The 15,947-nt window shown below is 48.9% G+C and overlaps 2 protein-coding genes across 11 annotated transcripts in view; both read left to right on the plus strand.

Moving 5' to 3' along the window:
• The window catches only part of TNIK (TRAF2 and NCK interacting kinase), a 153,110-nt gene extending 151,318 nt beyond the window's left edge, over positions 1-1,792 (plus strand). For all 10 annotated transcript variants that reach the window (XM_038146288.1, XM_038146281.1, XM_038146280.1 and 7 more), the window contains one exon: positions 259-1,792. In XM_038146288.1, the coding sequence (XP_038002216.1) occupies positions 259-342 (84 nt within the window). In that variant the 3' untranslated portion in view covers positions 343-1,792. The remainder of the gene's footprint in view (positions 1-258) is intronic.
• A 4,904-nt stretch (positions 1,793-6,696) lies between these two features.
• Positions 6,697-15,385, plus strand: SLC2A2 (solute carrier family 2 member 2). The gene is made up of 11 exons (XM_038146290.1): positions 6,697-6,865; positions 7,518-7,613; positions 8,137-8,393; positions 8,951-9,075; positions 9,811-9,926; positions 10,477-10,639; positions 11,018-11,205; positions 12,078-12,182; positions 14,298-14,399; positions 14,815-15,018; positions 15,194-15,385. Exons 1-11 carry the CDS (start codon positions 6,851-6,853, stop codon positions 15,383-15,385), a joined length of 1,563 nt encoding a protein of 520 aa, XP_038002218.1. The 5' UTR covers positions 6,697-6,850.
• The last annotated feature ends 562 nt before the right edge of the window (positions 15,386-15,947 follow it).

Genomic DNA, 15,947 nt, shown 5'->3' on the forward strand with positions numbered 1-15,947 from the left:
TATCGACCAAATGGTGAATGTTTAGCAAGATCCAAACCACTGACAGCAGTTCTTTGTTAGTACTTCATAACAAATGATGCTGTGGCAGTAAAATGTGATAAACCTGGTATTTTTAAGGCATTCCAAATTCTTTTTGGTAGTGAGGGAGAAGGAGGTTTAATTACTGCATTTACTAATGAGTGGCTCAGTTTAATCCCAGTCTGGCATGGGTTAGCTCCGTCCCCTGAGTATTAATAAGTGTTTTTTCCTTCCAAACAGGTATTTTTTGCATCGGTGAGATCCGGAGGAAGCAGCCAAGTGTTTTTCATGACCCTCAACAGAAACTCCATGATGAACTGGTAACAGAGGAGCACTTGGCACTCACCATGGCATTATTTCTAATTTAAAGGACATTAAACACGTGGACTAACACTGTAGAGGCAGGTGCGGAGGGCGCCGAGGATCCCCCTCCCCACGCTCCCCCGGCGCCGCCAGCCCCGGGGCAGGGACTGCAGCCAGGGATGGACTTTCACGCTTGGACCCCCCGAGGTCTCCTGATTACGCTGTGTTATAGTGGGTTATGAGTTTTCCTTTATTTTATTTTATTTTATTTTTTAGTTTTACTTTTTCTTTGTCCCCTACTTTGTAAGAACGGGGAAAGAAACAGTGTCAAAAAGTCTGTTTTTAATTCTGTCTGCCTGCTAGCATCAAATATATAGTATGTTGTAAAGTTACCAATTAAATCTGGTGAGAGACAGCACAATAAATGTACCTTTTATCTTTGTGATGAAGGCCATAACCATATAGCTGGGTAATTTTAGAAATCTTTTGCCTTCACCAACATTTACATGTTGCTTTTGGCAGCAACGGCTTAACGGATTTTTAAAGAAGAGAAAAAATAATAGGTTTTTTTCCCCTCTTTTGGGAAATGGATTTTAAATGGCTAAACTACTAGCCTTAGACTAATAAAAATCAGCTACCATTTTTGTCAAGTCTGTCAATCCATATTTCTATATGGATCTTCACATAATGGTGTGTCTTGATAGGGACAGAGGTGCCATTTCTTGTTGCTCCGGAGGTGCCTGCCTGGCCCGGGGCTTGGCCACGGGCACCGGGACAGGGGATCGGAGGAGAAGAGGACAGCAGAGCGTTCAGAGGAGCCCCGTGCTCACCCCTGAGGGGGATTTGTGACTGCAGAGGCTCCCGGGATGCTGTGGGCACCGGACCCTGCCGGTGCAGGTTGTGGGTGTTCGTTCCCCCAGTCCAGAGCCGGGCACTGGCGTGCGGGAGCAGCCGGCACAGGGATGGGGACCACGGAACAAGCTGCCTGTCCCCCGTGTTCTGGATTGGGCTTGTAAAGAGCTTAAAAAAATATATATATGTGTGGTTTCTTCGGCCAAGGGTCTGAATCTACTCGTTTTCCACCCCCTCCACTCCCTAGGAATTACCCAACATACAGTGAAAGACAACATCTGTGCCGAACCGTGTGTGTGTGTTTAGTTCAGGTTGAATCGTGTCCTTATAAACTTTGCTCAGTTGATTTCTGTTTTCAGTGCGTATCTGGGGTTTTCTTTCTCAGTAGCTGCAAGCATGGCCGCCTGTGGTGTTGGGGTGTCGCATAACAAGGTCTGTGTTGCTGGTTTTAACCTACCTCGTTTCGGTTGGGGTTTGTTTTTTGGTTTGGTTTCCTTTTGGTTTTTTTCCGTTCCGCTGTCGATCACAGCGCTGTTACCTCCAGCGACATATAGAGAGCTTAACTGGCAATCTTGGTGTACTCAGTAACGATGGCTTTATTAAAAAATGATTAAATCAACAGGACTTGGTCAAACTTGAATCTTTATCAAGGGTAAGAGGTGATGTGGGCTGGCGGGGATGGGATGGGCTGGGCCACCCTCACCTGAAGCATTCTGTGGTACCACAGGGATTGCCAGTGATGGGACTCCCAGGATGTGGAGTTCAGGGAAAAACAGGTGGGATGTGTTTTGTGGTGCCTTCTTTGAGCACCAGACACCCTCCTGTTGGGCTGGTGCAGCCTGGAGAATGTAGGGATGGCCACAGGATCAGATACTGGTATTCATCACAAACACTGATTGCCACCAGCTCTTTGTATTTTCATTGTGGTTAAAATAAAAATCAAATAAAGCCCAGAGCTTTTATTGTGTTGCAAACTGATAACTGTTTTGGGGTGTTTTTTGTTCTACTTCAAGTGACAAATGCACAGCTTTGGATGATTTTTGTTATTATGGGTTTTTGCATACAGTGATGAAATAGCAGGCAGTCATTGAGTTTAAACGACTCAGGTGGTTTGTGAATGTATTTTTTTAAATCTCAGAATAATTTGAAACAAAAATCACAGAAGCCAATATTACCACAGTCTTGTCTCTGGCATGTGTGTATGGAGATAACACAGAGCAAATGCTTTTCTGGTGCCAACCACAATAAAACACAAAACTTCACCATTAAGCCATGCCTTTTATGTTTGGGTAAATAAAACCTGGGGTGTTGGAGGACATGGAGGTAGAGGGGATTCTCAGGGCTCCCAGTCACAATGCTCCTTGTCTGGAGACTCTTGGGAAGGTGGTTTTGGAACAGGATGAGTGCGGGGAGGTGGGACACGTCCTTTGTGATGCTGCCCAGCAGTGAGCAGTGGCCAAGGGATGTCTTGATGGACCATCACCATCTGGAAACTCCTACAAAATCAACCCATGGTTATTATAAAGACATTTCCCCTCTAAATGTTACTAACTTTGATTTGCTTTTCTTTTGCTGAAAGTAAAATGTGCTTATGGTTGATTAATGCCCTCAGAAACTACTTATTAGTAGTGTTTAAAGAAATAAAACCTGCAGCTCGTTTTAAAATCCTGTTTCTGGGGCTTTTTGCCCAGGAAAGGAAATTTGTTCAGCTGTGCAGTGCTGCAGGAGGGAAAAGCAGTAATGTCTGTGCATGCAGGGGTCGCTTGAGCCTGTTGCAGATTCAGTTATTTCAGAGTTGCTATGAAATTGTATAACTTCAAAGATGAGTCATGGTAAATGGATGAAAAGCCCTGAGAGCTGGCACGAGGCCATGCAAGGGCCATGGTTAGCTCCACCACCCTGGGGAGATGCTGGGTACCACTGCCAGCTGAAGGATGCTCAGAGGTAAGGCTGTGCCAGCTCCTTGTGGGAACGGAATCTTTTCAAACCTGTCTCAGAATTATGATCAAATTGCCTTTTTCTTGTTGGGGGTTGACACTAAGTATTTTGGGACAGAACAGGGATGCTCGAGGTGACTGTGGCACCAGCCCCAGAGCTGGACTGGTTGCTGGAAATAAGCTGCAGTTCATTGTCTCCATGTGAGCCTGCTCAGTCTTTTCCTGCTCGTGCAACAATTGGATGTTCTGTAATTGGGGCCAGCATGAGCATCGTGCAGGCCAGCAGGGACTGAACCTGCCTGTTCCCAAAGGTGTGGGGAGGAGCTCCACCTCATACCCTGCCTGTCTCCAGGCCAAGCCACCCACCTGGCACGGCTCTGAGGAGACCCTGCAGTTTTCCTTAGCAATCAGGATGCATTTCCTGGCACAGGACACCTGGCACAGGCACTGCTGCCCTGGAGCATCCGTGCCCTGCCCTGTGCTGCAGCTGGGACCTGCAGCTGGAGAGGTTTGCTGGGTTTGCTTCCCAGTTTTTTTCTGCACCACCCAGAGCTGGGGGTGGGAAGAGGCTCATTAACCTCTGGTATCTTTACAGCAGTGCTGTAAATGCACCGAATTCTCTCTCCTAAATGTGTTTTATCAGCCTCAGCTGCTGTCTCACACGTGGCCTCAGCACTGCTGCCCGCCCCAGCTGACGTGCTTAGGAGAGGAGAAATGAAAGAACATAATTTTGGTTTTGTGCCAGCCACTGATGGGCTACATCAGCCTCCTCTTAGAGAGCCAGTGTCTTGCAGACCAGATCTTTTTTCCTTTGTTTTGTTTTGCTTTATGGCATACTTTTCCCTTTTTTTTAAACATCAAAGCTGTCTCTGAATGACCCAGAGCAGTAAAATGGATGTGCAAATTGCCCCAGCACCTGGGTACAGCCTCACAGCCCCTCTGGAATCTTTGAATTCCTCCCACTGAGGTGACAAGCGTGTTCAGCTGTTCAAAAGCAGAGCCCCACCATAAACTTAAGCCCATTGTTTTATCACACATAGATTATCAACACCACCAATTACACTGCTCACCACACAGAGCAGGCAATAAGCGTGGCGATTCTAACATTATGCTCAGTTCCTGCACTTTATTATTTTAATAAAGCATTAGCAAGAATGCAGACCCTGTTGTTTGCCAATCATCTAAACACTGCCTGGCCAGGCTCTCCAGCCATGGGATGGGTCAGTGTTGCTTTGGGCTGTGCTGTGCCGCTCTCTGCACCCTCTGGACTGTGATCACACCTGGCTGTGATGTGCAAGAGCTTGATGGGTAGGTCATTCGTCCTGGTGGAGCCAGGCCTGGTTCTTTATCCTGTTGGAACACTGCTTCTCTCTACCAAACCAACAATCAGCCCCTTTGGAAAGTGATTGCAGTCAGAGGAAGAGTCGCACGCCAACCTTTCCCATCCATGAGCCTTGGGACCAGCCTAAAGCTGGCCTCTGCTAGTCACCACATCCCCATCCAGCCCCCTGCTCAGAGAATCACCGAGGCTGGAGTCTGTTAGTGCCACTGACAGTTCAATATGTTAAATACTAAATTGCCTGGGGCCAAGCTGTGGAGAGTGCCACAGCTCAGCTGGCACCAGCCAGGGGCTCAGAGGCAGAGGTGAGGCAGCCCTGGCACTGGGTGCAGCATCCTGCCTGGCAGGGAGGGTAACAGGGGCCGGGGAGGGATGGGGAAACCCTGGGAAAACTCCGTGCCTTTTGCCAGCAGACCTGGCCAAGGGATTTCTGTGGCTGTGGGGATTCCAGCCTTTGGCATCCAAAGGTTCCATGGAAGTGGAAGGGCTGCTCCTGGGGAGGTGAGTGATGTTCACCCAACCTCCCAGCACTGCTCCAGCTGCTCCACACCCCGTCCCCAGGAAGCTGGATTCCAGGAATGCTCTACTCTAAGCAGCAATGGGCAGGCCATGGAAAGGCCACCCTGCTCGTGGTATGTTGGTGGCCTTTGATCCCTCCAGTTCCAGTAGTCTGGGAAGAATAGGGAGGGAAAGCTCTTTGTGCCAGGCACCTGCAACAGGATGGGGATCCCAGAGGGGTACATGGGAATCCTGGAGGGGGACATCTGTCCTGGCAAGGTTTTCACAGTGCCTGAAGGTTTGGTCTTGGGTCGGGGCCCCCATTTGTTTTCTGATTCGAGCCTTAGCAGCCTGGTAATTGTCAAATCCTGACAGTCCCATTGTGAAGGTATTTAACTGCAAGGCAAAGAAACTGCTTGTAAATGCCTGGGTATCCACACACAACGAGCAAACAAATACCATTGGCAAAGATCTCAGCAGGAAGGACAAATATTGGGGAAAACTAAAAAGCTAGGGGCCCTTCCTGTCACAGCTACACCAGCCCTACAAGGGAATGCAGGTGCTGTGGCTGGAATCAAAGCCTGCTTAATGTAATGAACTTTCCTCTCCCAGTTAAAGTTTTACCTTTCTGGAGACCAGTGCAAAGATTAGTGGTCTTACACTCATCTTTGTTGTTTTTTCTCTTGCTCTTCCTCTGCAGAAAGTACATTTTGTGCCCATGTGAAGCCTGGCTGACTGAGAGCATCATCCAATGAGTGCCGTAGCTTGGCTGCTGAACCCATCGGGGCTGATCTGGAAGATAATGACTTTAATCAGCATTAATCACCTTCCCGGCTGACTCAGACTTTGGCACGGTCTGCTGCCGCTAAGGATGCCACTGTCCCCCTCCAGCCCCGGCCCTGCAGCTCCTCTCTCTGACCATGTCAAGGACAGCAAATCCCAAGCCCGAGCAAGACCAGCTCAGACCAGCTTGTGCAGATGTGCAAAGTTCGTGCAAGCCGAGTGAGCTAACGCAAAAATATTTGGCAGCATCAGTAGTGATTGGCAGCATTGGCAGCATTACCCACAATCCACAATATTTGACAGCACAGCCATCAGCTGGTGGTGCTGAAAGGCTCACTGTTCACACCAATGTAGGATTTTTAATTAAAGCCTCTTTTAATGTAGTATTCTGGGTAATTTTGTTGTGTTCTGTGTCCATATACACACACAGCTATCTCCTCTGATCGGTGTGTACTGGCATTAGAGCTGCCTGCTGAGGGGGCTCTGTGTATGCAGGTGTCTGTACAGAGAAACCTGAATACATTTGTGTTTATATGTGCCTCTGTATGTGATATACCCACATGAATATATTTTAAAGCAGGTGCTAAGTGCTATTAAAATAAAACTTGTAGTAAAATTTTCTAGCTGCTTTACTACACGTGCTGGAGAGGTTTCTTCTCCCTGATGCAGCAAGAGGATTGTGATGTGGCATGCACATCCAGCACAAAAGCTGAGGTAGGTGTTGAGCATCTCAGGCTCAAGCCCTTGGCACGTCACATTCCCGACTGTTCAGCTGAGGGACAGCCACAAACCAGCCCAGTGGCTGGATCATTTGAATTTTCCACATCCACTCTGTCTTTGCAGGTCTCTCATTGCTTCGTGTGTGTCCCAAACACGGGGATTGGTGGTGGCTGCTTTGAGCTGAGCGGTGGCCAAATAATGCGTGGAAGACTTGGGTTTCTCATTAACTCCAGAGTTGATATAGTCCCATCTCTCCAAGCACCAGCCCGTTTTCCTGCCTCCATCCCAGCTCTGCTGTCCTTCCTTCCCTGCCCAAGCCTTCACCTTGCTCTGCAGCCCAGGACAGTGACTGTTCCCAGAAGGAGAGCGGAGGAGCCACGGGGTGGATGAGAAAAGGAAAATGCAGACAGAGAAGGTAACCGTGGCTCGCCAGTATTCTTGCACTAGACTTTCCAGTGAAATGACTAGAATTTCTGCAGGACCCCAGCACTGAGCAATCCCTTGCCAAAACCAAAACCAACCAAAAAAATAAATCCCCTCCACTAATTAATTGTGCACAGGGGAAAAGGGAAAAAAGGCAATGGGGCTATTTTTTATTTTAAGAGGTCTGTTGGCTCACTGGATAACTTTAACTGTGATGGGAGGAAGAAATGCTTTAAACAATGCTGCTGAAAAACACCCTTTCGGTGGTTTTTTCCCAGCTTTTGTGCTCCAGGGATGGGGATGGGGAACAACACACTGCTGCTGCTTCTTGCACCTCTGTACTCGGCAGAGCTTTGGCTCCCGTGAGCTCCAGGGCCAGGACGGGCAGTGGAGCAGGGAGAGCTCCACTGTCATTGTGGGGCAACACCACTCTGCCCTGGGGGCCTGATCTTGCCTGTCTCCATGAGCTTTCCCTCTCCTTTGGAGCAAGCCAACCACCAGGGATGCAGCAGCATCCCTGGATGCCACTGTCCCAGTCAGCTGGGCAGCAGGGTCCCCTGGGATAGGGGTGGGATGCAGCCCTCTCCCAGTTTTGGGCACTGCTAGGACAGTATGATGAGGTTGTTCTTTGTTTCCTGCCCCAGCACCTCACGGGAACATTGGTCCTCTCCGTCTTCACTGCTGTGTTGGGCTTCTTCCAGTATGGTTACAGCCTGGGAGTCATTAATGCCCCTCAAAAGGTAAGTTGAGCCCCTCAAGCTGTGCATGACCAAGGAACTACAGCTTCAGGGCTGCCAGGGCCAGTTTGTCCCTTGCAGAAGCCCTCAGGAGGACTCTGTCCCTTCCCAGGCAGTTTCTCTCACAGAACAAAGCCCCCATGACAGGGCAGTGGGGTGAGGACACAGCCAGGACCCTCTGCTGGCACTTCCCCAGGGAAAGGAGTGGGGTTCTGCACATAATGGAGCTGTCCCCACTGCAACACGGTCCCTGTGCCTGAGCTGAGGGACTGCACCCCTCCAGCAAACCGAGTGCCAAATCCAAACACCATGTTCAGCCCAGCCCTGGGAGGGGGAATGCTTTGTGCCTGCCCTCGTGGTCCCTCCCCGCTGGGGTCTGGGTGCTGTGGAGCTGGGCGACCCCAAGATTTTACCCCTGCAGAGCCTGCATTGCAAATCTTTTTCTGAGGCAGAATAAAACCCAAAATAGGGGTTGGGGTGGTTATAGATCTCAGCTGATGGTGTTTCTCCTCTTTACCTGTCACAGGTGATAGAAGCGCACTACGGGCGGGTGCTGGGCATTGTCTCCCTGGACAGATACTCCAGCAATGCCTCCGGGGAGGATGGCACGTTCCTCCAGGCTGGCACAGAGGGCACGCTCCCACCCCCGACTGGCATCAGCGAGGATCTCGCCACCTCCCCACACATCCTCACCATGTACTGGTCCCTGTCCGTGTCCGTGTTCGCCATTGGAGGCATGGTCTCCTCCTTCACCGTGGGCTGGATCGGCGACCGGCTCGGGAGGTGAGAGGCTCGCGTGTGCTCTGACTCTGTGCCACAGCCCAAACCCTTCTGATTGACTTTTTTTCCCACAGAATCATTTCCTCCCTGTAGAAATACCATTTGTGTCATTTTCAGCAATTTAGGAAAAAAAAGGAAAAATAACCCTCTCAACTTCCAAAATACTGTTTCAACCATCACAGAGGTTGGGCTTTTTTAAATCCTCAGTTACAAATCAGACATTTTATTGCAACTTGAGCATTTCAGAGAGCAGCTGATGAGCAGCCTTGATTAAGCTCTTTTCTTTCCCCGTTTCCCCCTTTTTTCTTTTCCCCCTTTTCTTTCCATGGCAAAAGGAAGAGGAGGATATCTGCATGGTATTTGCACAGGATGTAAAGTATCACTAATAATACCATTTTAACCACTCTGATTGTACCCTGGTCCCTGTATCTTGCAGTGCCTGCTATCATTGTTTTTCCCCTGTAGTACTGATTAAGTGACTTCACAGTTCCTCTTGTGTGTTGTAATGCTGCTTTGGCTGAGTGAGGTGCCAGAGGAGCTGTGCTGCTGCTGCCTTGCAGAGTGAAAGCCATGCTGGTGGTGAACATCCTCTCCATTGCTGGGAACCTCCTCATGGGGCTGGCGAAATTTGGGCCATCCCACATCCTCATCATCTCCGGGAGAGCAGTCACGGGGCTGTACTGCGGTGAGTCCACGCTGGGTCAGCCACTGAAAGCAGCTCCTTGGCAGCATGTCCAGGACTGCAGTTCAGAGTTTCCCATATTTTTTAATCCTTTTTTTTAGTTCAGAAGGGGTTTCACAGGTGAGAATTTCCCTCTTCTCCCTACATCTGCCCTTCTTGATCCAAGATCTTTCCCAGAAGTGTTTGGGTTGGCTCTGTCATATCTTCATTTTACACATCCTGAAAGGAGCAGGTCTCTCTGTATCTCAAGGAGGGGTCTTGCTGGTGACTGCTACAACAGCACATCCCTAGCCAGGCTGGTTAAAATGTTCCCTAGACAGAGAGCACAGGACCACTGGTGCACAAAGAGGATATAGCCAGCAAATAATTGGGAATTACATTAGAATTAGCTTGGAAATAACAGCTCTTTATAGTGTTACTGGTATGCAAATACAATACTCCACTCTGAGGTTTCAAGGCAAGTTTTAAGAAGGCTCTTCGCCCTGTGTTAACTTCAGCAGGTAATCCCTGCTCTGTGCTCTGATGTGTGTGTTCAAGTAAAAAGGCTTCCCAGTTTGGGGCTCGGAATGCAGGGACATCCCAGCACCTTCCCAAGGTGCAGGTGGTTCCCAGCCAGGCGTCAGGGGCTTGGTGGGGTGTGGGGTGCAGGCTCCATCCTCCTTTCCCGCTTGGGAAGTGGTTTCTGCTGGTTGCTGAGCTGTGCCTAGAAGAGGTGACAGCCACGTGTGCTCGGTGCAGGGCTCTCCTCCGGACTCGTGCCCATGTACGTCAGCGAGGTCTCTCCCACGGCCCTTCGAGGAGCGCTGGGGACGCTGCACCAGCTCGCAATCGTCACGGGAATCCTCTTCAGCCAGGTAAGCAGGAAAACACACACATCCAGAGAGGGTGTTCCAGAGAATAGGAAGATCATAGTGATATACTGGGCTATTTTTCACCATTCCACCCCAAAACTGAAGGAATGCGAAAAACAATCTGCTTTAATGGGGTTAAACCCCTGTCTTCAGTAAGAGGTGTCTTAACAAAGACAGCTTCTCAAGAAATAAAAAATACTTCTGCAAACAATTTCTCCTCTCCCTGAAGAATTTTTTTCAGCATCTCATCAGTGTCAGGCTGGATGCTGAGCATGAGACCCCTGATAATCAAGTTCTCAAAAATGGCTTCATCAGGGAAGTAGGGAGCCCAAAGCCCCCATGCCCACATGCCAGCGTTGCCCACCATGGCACAAGTCCCAGCTACACAACAGGTGGGCACATAAATGCACAGAAAATAAACACATACAGAAAAACAGTTGGTATTTGCTTCTAGTTTTCCCCCAGCTTGTCACTTCAAAACACCATAGTGGTCAATTGCTTTCTCTTCCTTGGGTGCAAAATGATCCATTCAAATGTGCCACAATTATTCCAGATCCTTGGACTAGACTTTCTTCTGGGCAATGACGAGATGTGGCCCCTGCTCCTTGGTCTGTCTGGCGTGGCTGCCCTGCTGCAGTTCTTCCTGCTCTTACTGTGCCCCGAGAGCCCCCGATATCTTTACATCAAACTGGGCAAGGTGGAGGAAGCTAAAAAAAGTAAGAAAGACATTCTGGGCTTGTCTAGTGTTGTTTTTATACTTTACAGAGTACAAAACAGAGAAGAAAAAGCCTGGCTGAGGACTCACATGTAACTGTGGTTGCTCCATCTCATGCTCTGAGCTGCTGAGATACAAACTGGCCTCTGGATCAAAAACTATTGAGACATTTGCATGGGACTAAGCAGCACTGCTGAGGGATGGGGCTTGAGAGTGATCCCAGGGCTGTTGCAGAGCTGATGTGCTGCTGCCCCTGACTAAGCAGATCCACCCTGGATCCTTGGCTTACCTTGAGTTTTGCCTAAAGAGATTCTTGTCCTTACATATACAACTTACCTACCACTGAAAATAAAATGTCAATCTTTTTTTTTCCCCTAAGATTTGAAAAGGCTTAGAGGAAAGTGTGATCCAATGAAAGAGATTGAAGAGATGGAAAAGGAAAAGCAAGAAGCTGCTAGTGAAAAGAAAGTCTCCATAAGACAGCTTTTCACCTCTTCCAAGTACAGGCAGGCTGTCATTGTGGCACTGATGGTGCAAATATCCCAGCAGTTCTCAGGAATCAATGCGGTGAGTCTCCCCAAAATGTTTGTCTCTCAAGGGATCCATGCTGAGCATGAAAAGGCAGCTCTGGCTGCATCCAAGCCATGCAGGGATGGAAGAAGGCTCTCCCATGGCTGCAGTGGGCTCCTGGGTCCCTGCCAAGCTGGCTGTGCGAGCGCAGGAGGGGAAAAGTGTGGGAGGGAGTCCAGCACAAAACCAGCTGGCACAGCAGGCCCATGCTGAGCCCTCCCATGACTCTCCCCTACCCAACTTTGTCAGCAGTTTGCTCTCTTTAATGACATCACGCTCACCCCAGAATCACTATTTTCTAGCTGTTTTTAACTAAACAACTTTTGCATCACCTCCTGGAATACCAGAAATCCATTTGACACCCAGAAGCATAAAGGAGCACACAGGGATGCCCAGCCTACCTGGCTCCAGGCCATGCCCACCCCATCCACCAGCCACCCTTGACCTCCTGCCCTTAACTCTCACCAGAAAGGATTCACCTTATTCTTGGAGAGAAGAAAGAAATGGGAGCCATTGCAATGAGAATATTTTAAAATTAATGTAAAACTGGGTCAGACAAAGATATTTGTCTTGGGTGCTCAGTGCTGGTGATCTGGATTTTAAGATTAAACATAGACTACACAGAAGAAAACAGATTTAATGTGTAAATGCAGTAGCTCAAAGGGGGAATTTCAACAGGATTTTTAACTCCCTCAGGCTCCTATGAAATTTTCAGCTTTAATTATTATAACAAGCCGTTAAAAGTTGAAAAATTAATCATAATTAAATTACGCCACATCTCAGCCAAGCAAGTGCAACTCTTCCCTCATGAGAACAAAAAGTTTCAACAGCCCTGTTGCCTAATCCTTCATCCTGATGTGTTCTGATAGATCTTTTACTACTCCACAAACATTTTTGAGAGAGCTGGAGTTGACCAACCAGTTTATGCAACCATCGGTGTTGGAGTGGTGAACACGGTCTTCACTGTTATCTCTGTAAGTAAATACTTCTGCCCCCTGGACTACAAAGACACATACAGTACAAGGTGGTGGTTTTGAAACATGATTTTGTCCTGGAGCTGGGATTTGCAGTGTTGCAGGACTGACCCTGAACACCTTACAGGGAAAAATCATTCCCTGGGAAAGTTGAATTCGGAAATTCAAGCCTTGACATAGAGCCTGTGGCTGTCGATCAGCACTGCTAAATGCCTCGTGATTGGAAACTGCACCACTGTGTTCAGGGCAGCTCTGAAAACTCTGCATTTCCCCCCAAAATAAAAGTTGCCCTTGAGACTGCAGTTCTGCAGGTCCTATTTCCCCAGGGAAAAGGCAGGGGATGTGGACTCTGTTGGGAAGTCACCAGCTCCCAGTCTGCTCCTACCTGTTATCTTTCAAACTGTTTTCTGTATGTACATAGCACCTGAGCGAGTGATATCCAAAGGCTATTCCACAGTAATAAAAGTAATCCAGCACCTATCCTCATCCTATCTACACGGGGCTCTGCAGCAATAAAAGGATGGTTCTGTTTCCACAGACCTTCCCTTCACTTGTCTCTCTCCTGAGAGGATTAACACAATTCCTATCAGCTGGCAATTAGTTTTATAATGTGGCCATTAATATAAGATCAGGAAATGCCAGGCCTATTTCCTTCATATCTCTCTAGAGATTTAGGGAGTAAAGAACTTTCACCAACATTATGCAGGATTGGCTGCAAGGCAGAAATACACAGCTCCAAGAGATTTAGGACAAGGAGACCATTTTAAATGACAGAGAGGAGGATTTGATTTGATATTAGAAAGAAATTCTTGTCTGTGGGGGTGGTGAGGCCCTGGCACAGGTTTCTTAGAGAGGTTGTAGATGCCCCATCCCTGAACTGTCCAAGACCAGGCTTGGTCTTGTGGAAGGTGTCCCTGCCTATGACAGAGGGTTGAAATTGGATGATCTTTAAGGTCCCTTTCAACCTAAACCATTTGTACTCCAGTATGTGTGAGAGAGGACATCGTGGAGTAAACCTGCCTTAGAGAAAGTCCATTGTAGGCCCCATGAGGACAAAATGTGATGTTTATTGAAATGAGGCACAGAGGTGTGCAGCTGGAAGAAGCCTTTCTTCAGCATGGAGGGTGCCCTGCAGCTTGATCCCCTGGGCTGTGGTACTTGCAGCCTTGGGCATTTGCTCTTTGCTTCTTTTGTCCACGAGCACTTAAAAATTACCTGCTTTTGTCAATAAATGACAGACCCCGATCAAAAGGCAGAAGTGCTGACAGCTGGCTGGACCTTGGCAAGGGAGAAGGGAGCAGAGACTCATCCCCTGCAACTTCACGTGTCAGCACATGAACTGCCTTCAGCAACAGAGACGGTCTCTGGGAAGTGTAAATCATGGTTGTAATGGCAGCAAAGGTGGAGCTGCTGGCCAGAGGTGTCCTTCCAAGCAGAGGGGAAGGATCAGGCAGCCTCAGAGGCTGCTGCATGGTTAGGCCAGGACAGCTGCACGGTCCTCTGGAGGGACCTACATCTCCCTGTCAGGTGAGGTGTCTGGTACAGACTTAGGTATCTGTCAAAAGCTGGGTGACATAGCTGGAGTCCACCGAGAGGAGCTGAGAAGGAGCAAGCTAAGCCTTGTGACTACCAGCAAAGCAAAAGGAGTCTGGGAGTGATTGGAGGAAAAATCCTGACTGCAGCTGCTACACAACTATCCCTGCCTTAGGACAATGCAATGGCCCATGACATGACCTGAATTGTGCTACATTTTGAAGCCTGATTTCAAACTAATGCAGACCTAGTAAGTTTTTAGGTCCTGGAAGAAAAAAAGAAAAGGGAGAGAAAGTTCACAGTCAGCAATACATGTGTAGGAGCAGTGGGAAGTCCTGAGAGCTTGGAAATGCATGGGCTCTGAGTGTGTGTGCCTTTGCCTTGCCCTTGGCTCAGTCAGGCTCCCCAGCAGCTGCCAGCAGAGTTTCTGAGTTTCTGACACTTGGAAACCAGCACATAAATCTGTACCACTAGAGATCAAAAGAGCAAAAGTGTGGCAGTGGCAACAGGTTAGTTATTGCTAGTGGACCTGATCCTGAGAGTGTGGTGCTGGACACTGAGCTCCTGCATGTGTTTCTACAGGTCTTTCTGGTGGAGAAGGCGGGCAGGCGGTCCCTGTTCCTGGCAGGTTTGATGGGCATGTTAGTCAGCGCCGTGGCCATGACAGTTGGGCTTGTGCTCCTGGTAAGGATTTCTCTCCAATTCTTCTCCCTGGTTTGAAAACAAGAGAAGATCCCATCAAAGTCAGTCCAAACTATTGCTGCAAGCCCCTGTCACGATTAAAAAGCAAATAAGGGGTGGCCTCCTTTGCTGAACACCCTGGTTATTAAAGGGTGGCATTCTGTGTCATTTTGCTGAGCTGCAGGCAAGGAGAGGGCTCAAAGTAACAGCTGAGCTGATGGCTGTGAACTCCTCCAGGCAGCAATGCTGGCACCACATGCCCAGCCAGCACCTGGCACAAGAGTTTAAAACCTTAAGTATTCATGTCTGGTCCTCCTTTGTCTGAATAGAAAGAAATTCATGGAAAAGAAACCTAAACAAAGTAATTAGTGATAATTAATGAGAGTTACTTTGGGACTATGACACCAACCTCTTGCAGAGCCAGTTTGCCTGGATGAGCTATGTCAGCATGGTCGCAATCTTCCTCTTCGTCATCTTCTTCGAAGTGGGGCCTGGGCCCATCCCCTGGTTTATCGTAGCCGAACTGTTCAGCCAGGGCCCGCGCCCTGCCGCCATCGCTGTCGCCGGCTTCTGCAACTGGGCCTGCAACTTCATCGTGGGAATGTGTTTCCAGTACATAGCAGTAAGAAATCTCTTAAACCATACAAATAAATGACTGGCACGATCCCATGTGAATGTGCCTCCCAGATTTCCATCCTCTAGCCTGGCTGGGCACAGCTCAGCCACCCAGGGTAGGAAGGGGAAGCCATTCCTGTGGTGCTGATGGTGGTCTCCTCGTTCTCACTTTCCCACTGCAGGATCTGTGTGGACCATACGTGTTTGCAATCTTCGCGGGTCTGCTCCTCATCTTCTTCCTGTTTGCACACTTCAAAGTGCCGGAGACAAAAGGAAAGTCCTTTGAGGAGATTGCAGCTGTGTTCCGCCGCAAGAAGCTCTCAGCCAAAGCCATGACTGAGCTGCAAGACCTGCGACGCAGCGAGGAGGCATAGACATCCCATGCACCCAGAGGAGGGACTGGGCATCCACCTCCTTCAGGCACCATGGGGAGAATGTTGGGCAAAAGTCTCATTTCACAAAACCCTTGCAGCTGGCAGACCAGGAGGACCCATCCACCAGATTCCTTCTGGCTGCTGCGGTTCACACCTCCCAGCCACAGGTGCTAACCTGGAATTTTACTCTAAAACACTTGGGACAACTGGGCTGCAGGAAGAGCTAGGGAAAGGACAGGAGGAGTACGGTACACGGCCATCTCGATGCCCTGCTGGAAGAGCCCAGTGGGACAGTGATCTTGCTTGACAGCATTGAGCAGTGCTGTCTCTTAGCTGAAATGAAGGAAAGAGGGGCTGGCTGATGCTGCAGCCTCATGTTTTCACTTTTTTATCCCCATCTCTCTGCTTCATTCTGCTGAGTGACCCGGTGCCTTTAAAATCCAACTGCTCATGCAGTTGTGCCACCAGCACACAGCACTCATCACCCCAGGTGCTAAGGAAAACAGGTGGAGCAAACACACCCTCACTCTTGCTTCTGCAGAGGAAGATGGTGGATCCCACC

This window comes from Motacilla alba, chromosome 9 (genome assembly GCF_015832195.1).
Source record: "Motacilla alba alba isolate MOTALB_02 chromosome 9, Motacilla_alba_V1.0_pri, whole genome shotgun sequence".
Lineage (NCBI taxonomy): Eukaryota > Metazoa > Chordata > Aves > Passeriformes > Motacillidae > Motacilla > Motacilla alba.

What these genes read in the sequence shown, in the direction of transcription:
- SLC2A2 (XM_038146290.1), top strand. An exon ending in AGTTCTCAGGAATCAATGCG is followed by an intron (nt 11,206 to 12,077) that starts GTGAGTCTCCCC and finishes GTGTTCTGATAG; the next exon opens with ATCTTTTACTACTCCACAAA. An exon ending in CAGTTGGGCTTGTGCTCCTG is followed by an intron (nt 14,400 to 14,814) that starts GTAAGGATTTCT and finishes AACCTCTTGCAG; the next exon opens with AGCCAGTTTGCCTGGATGAG.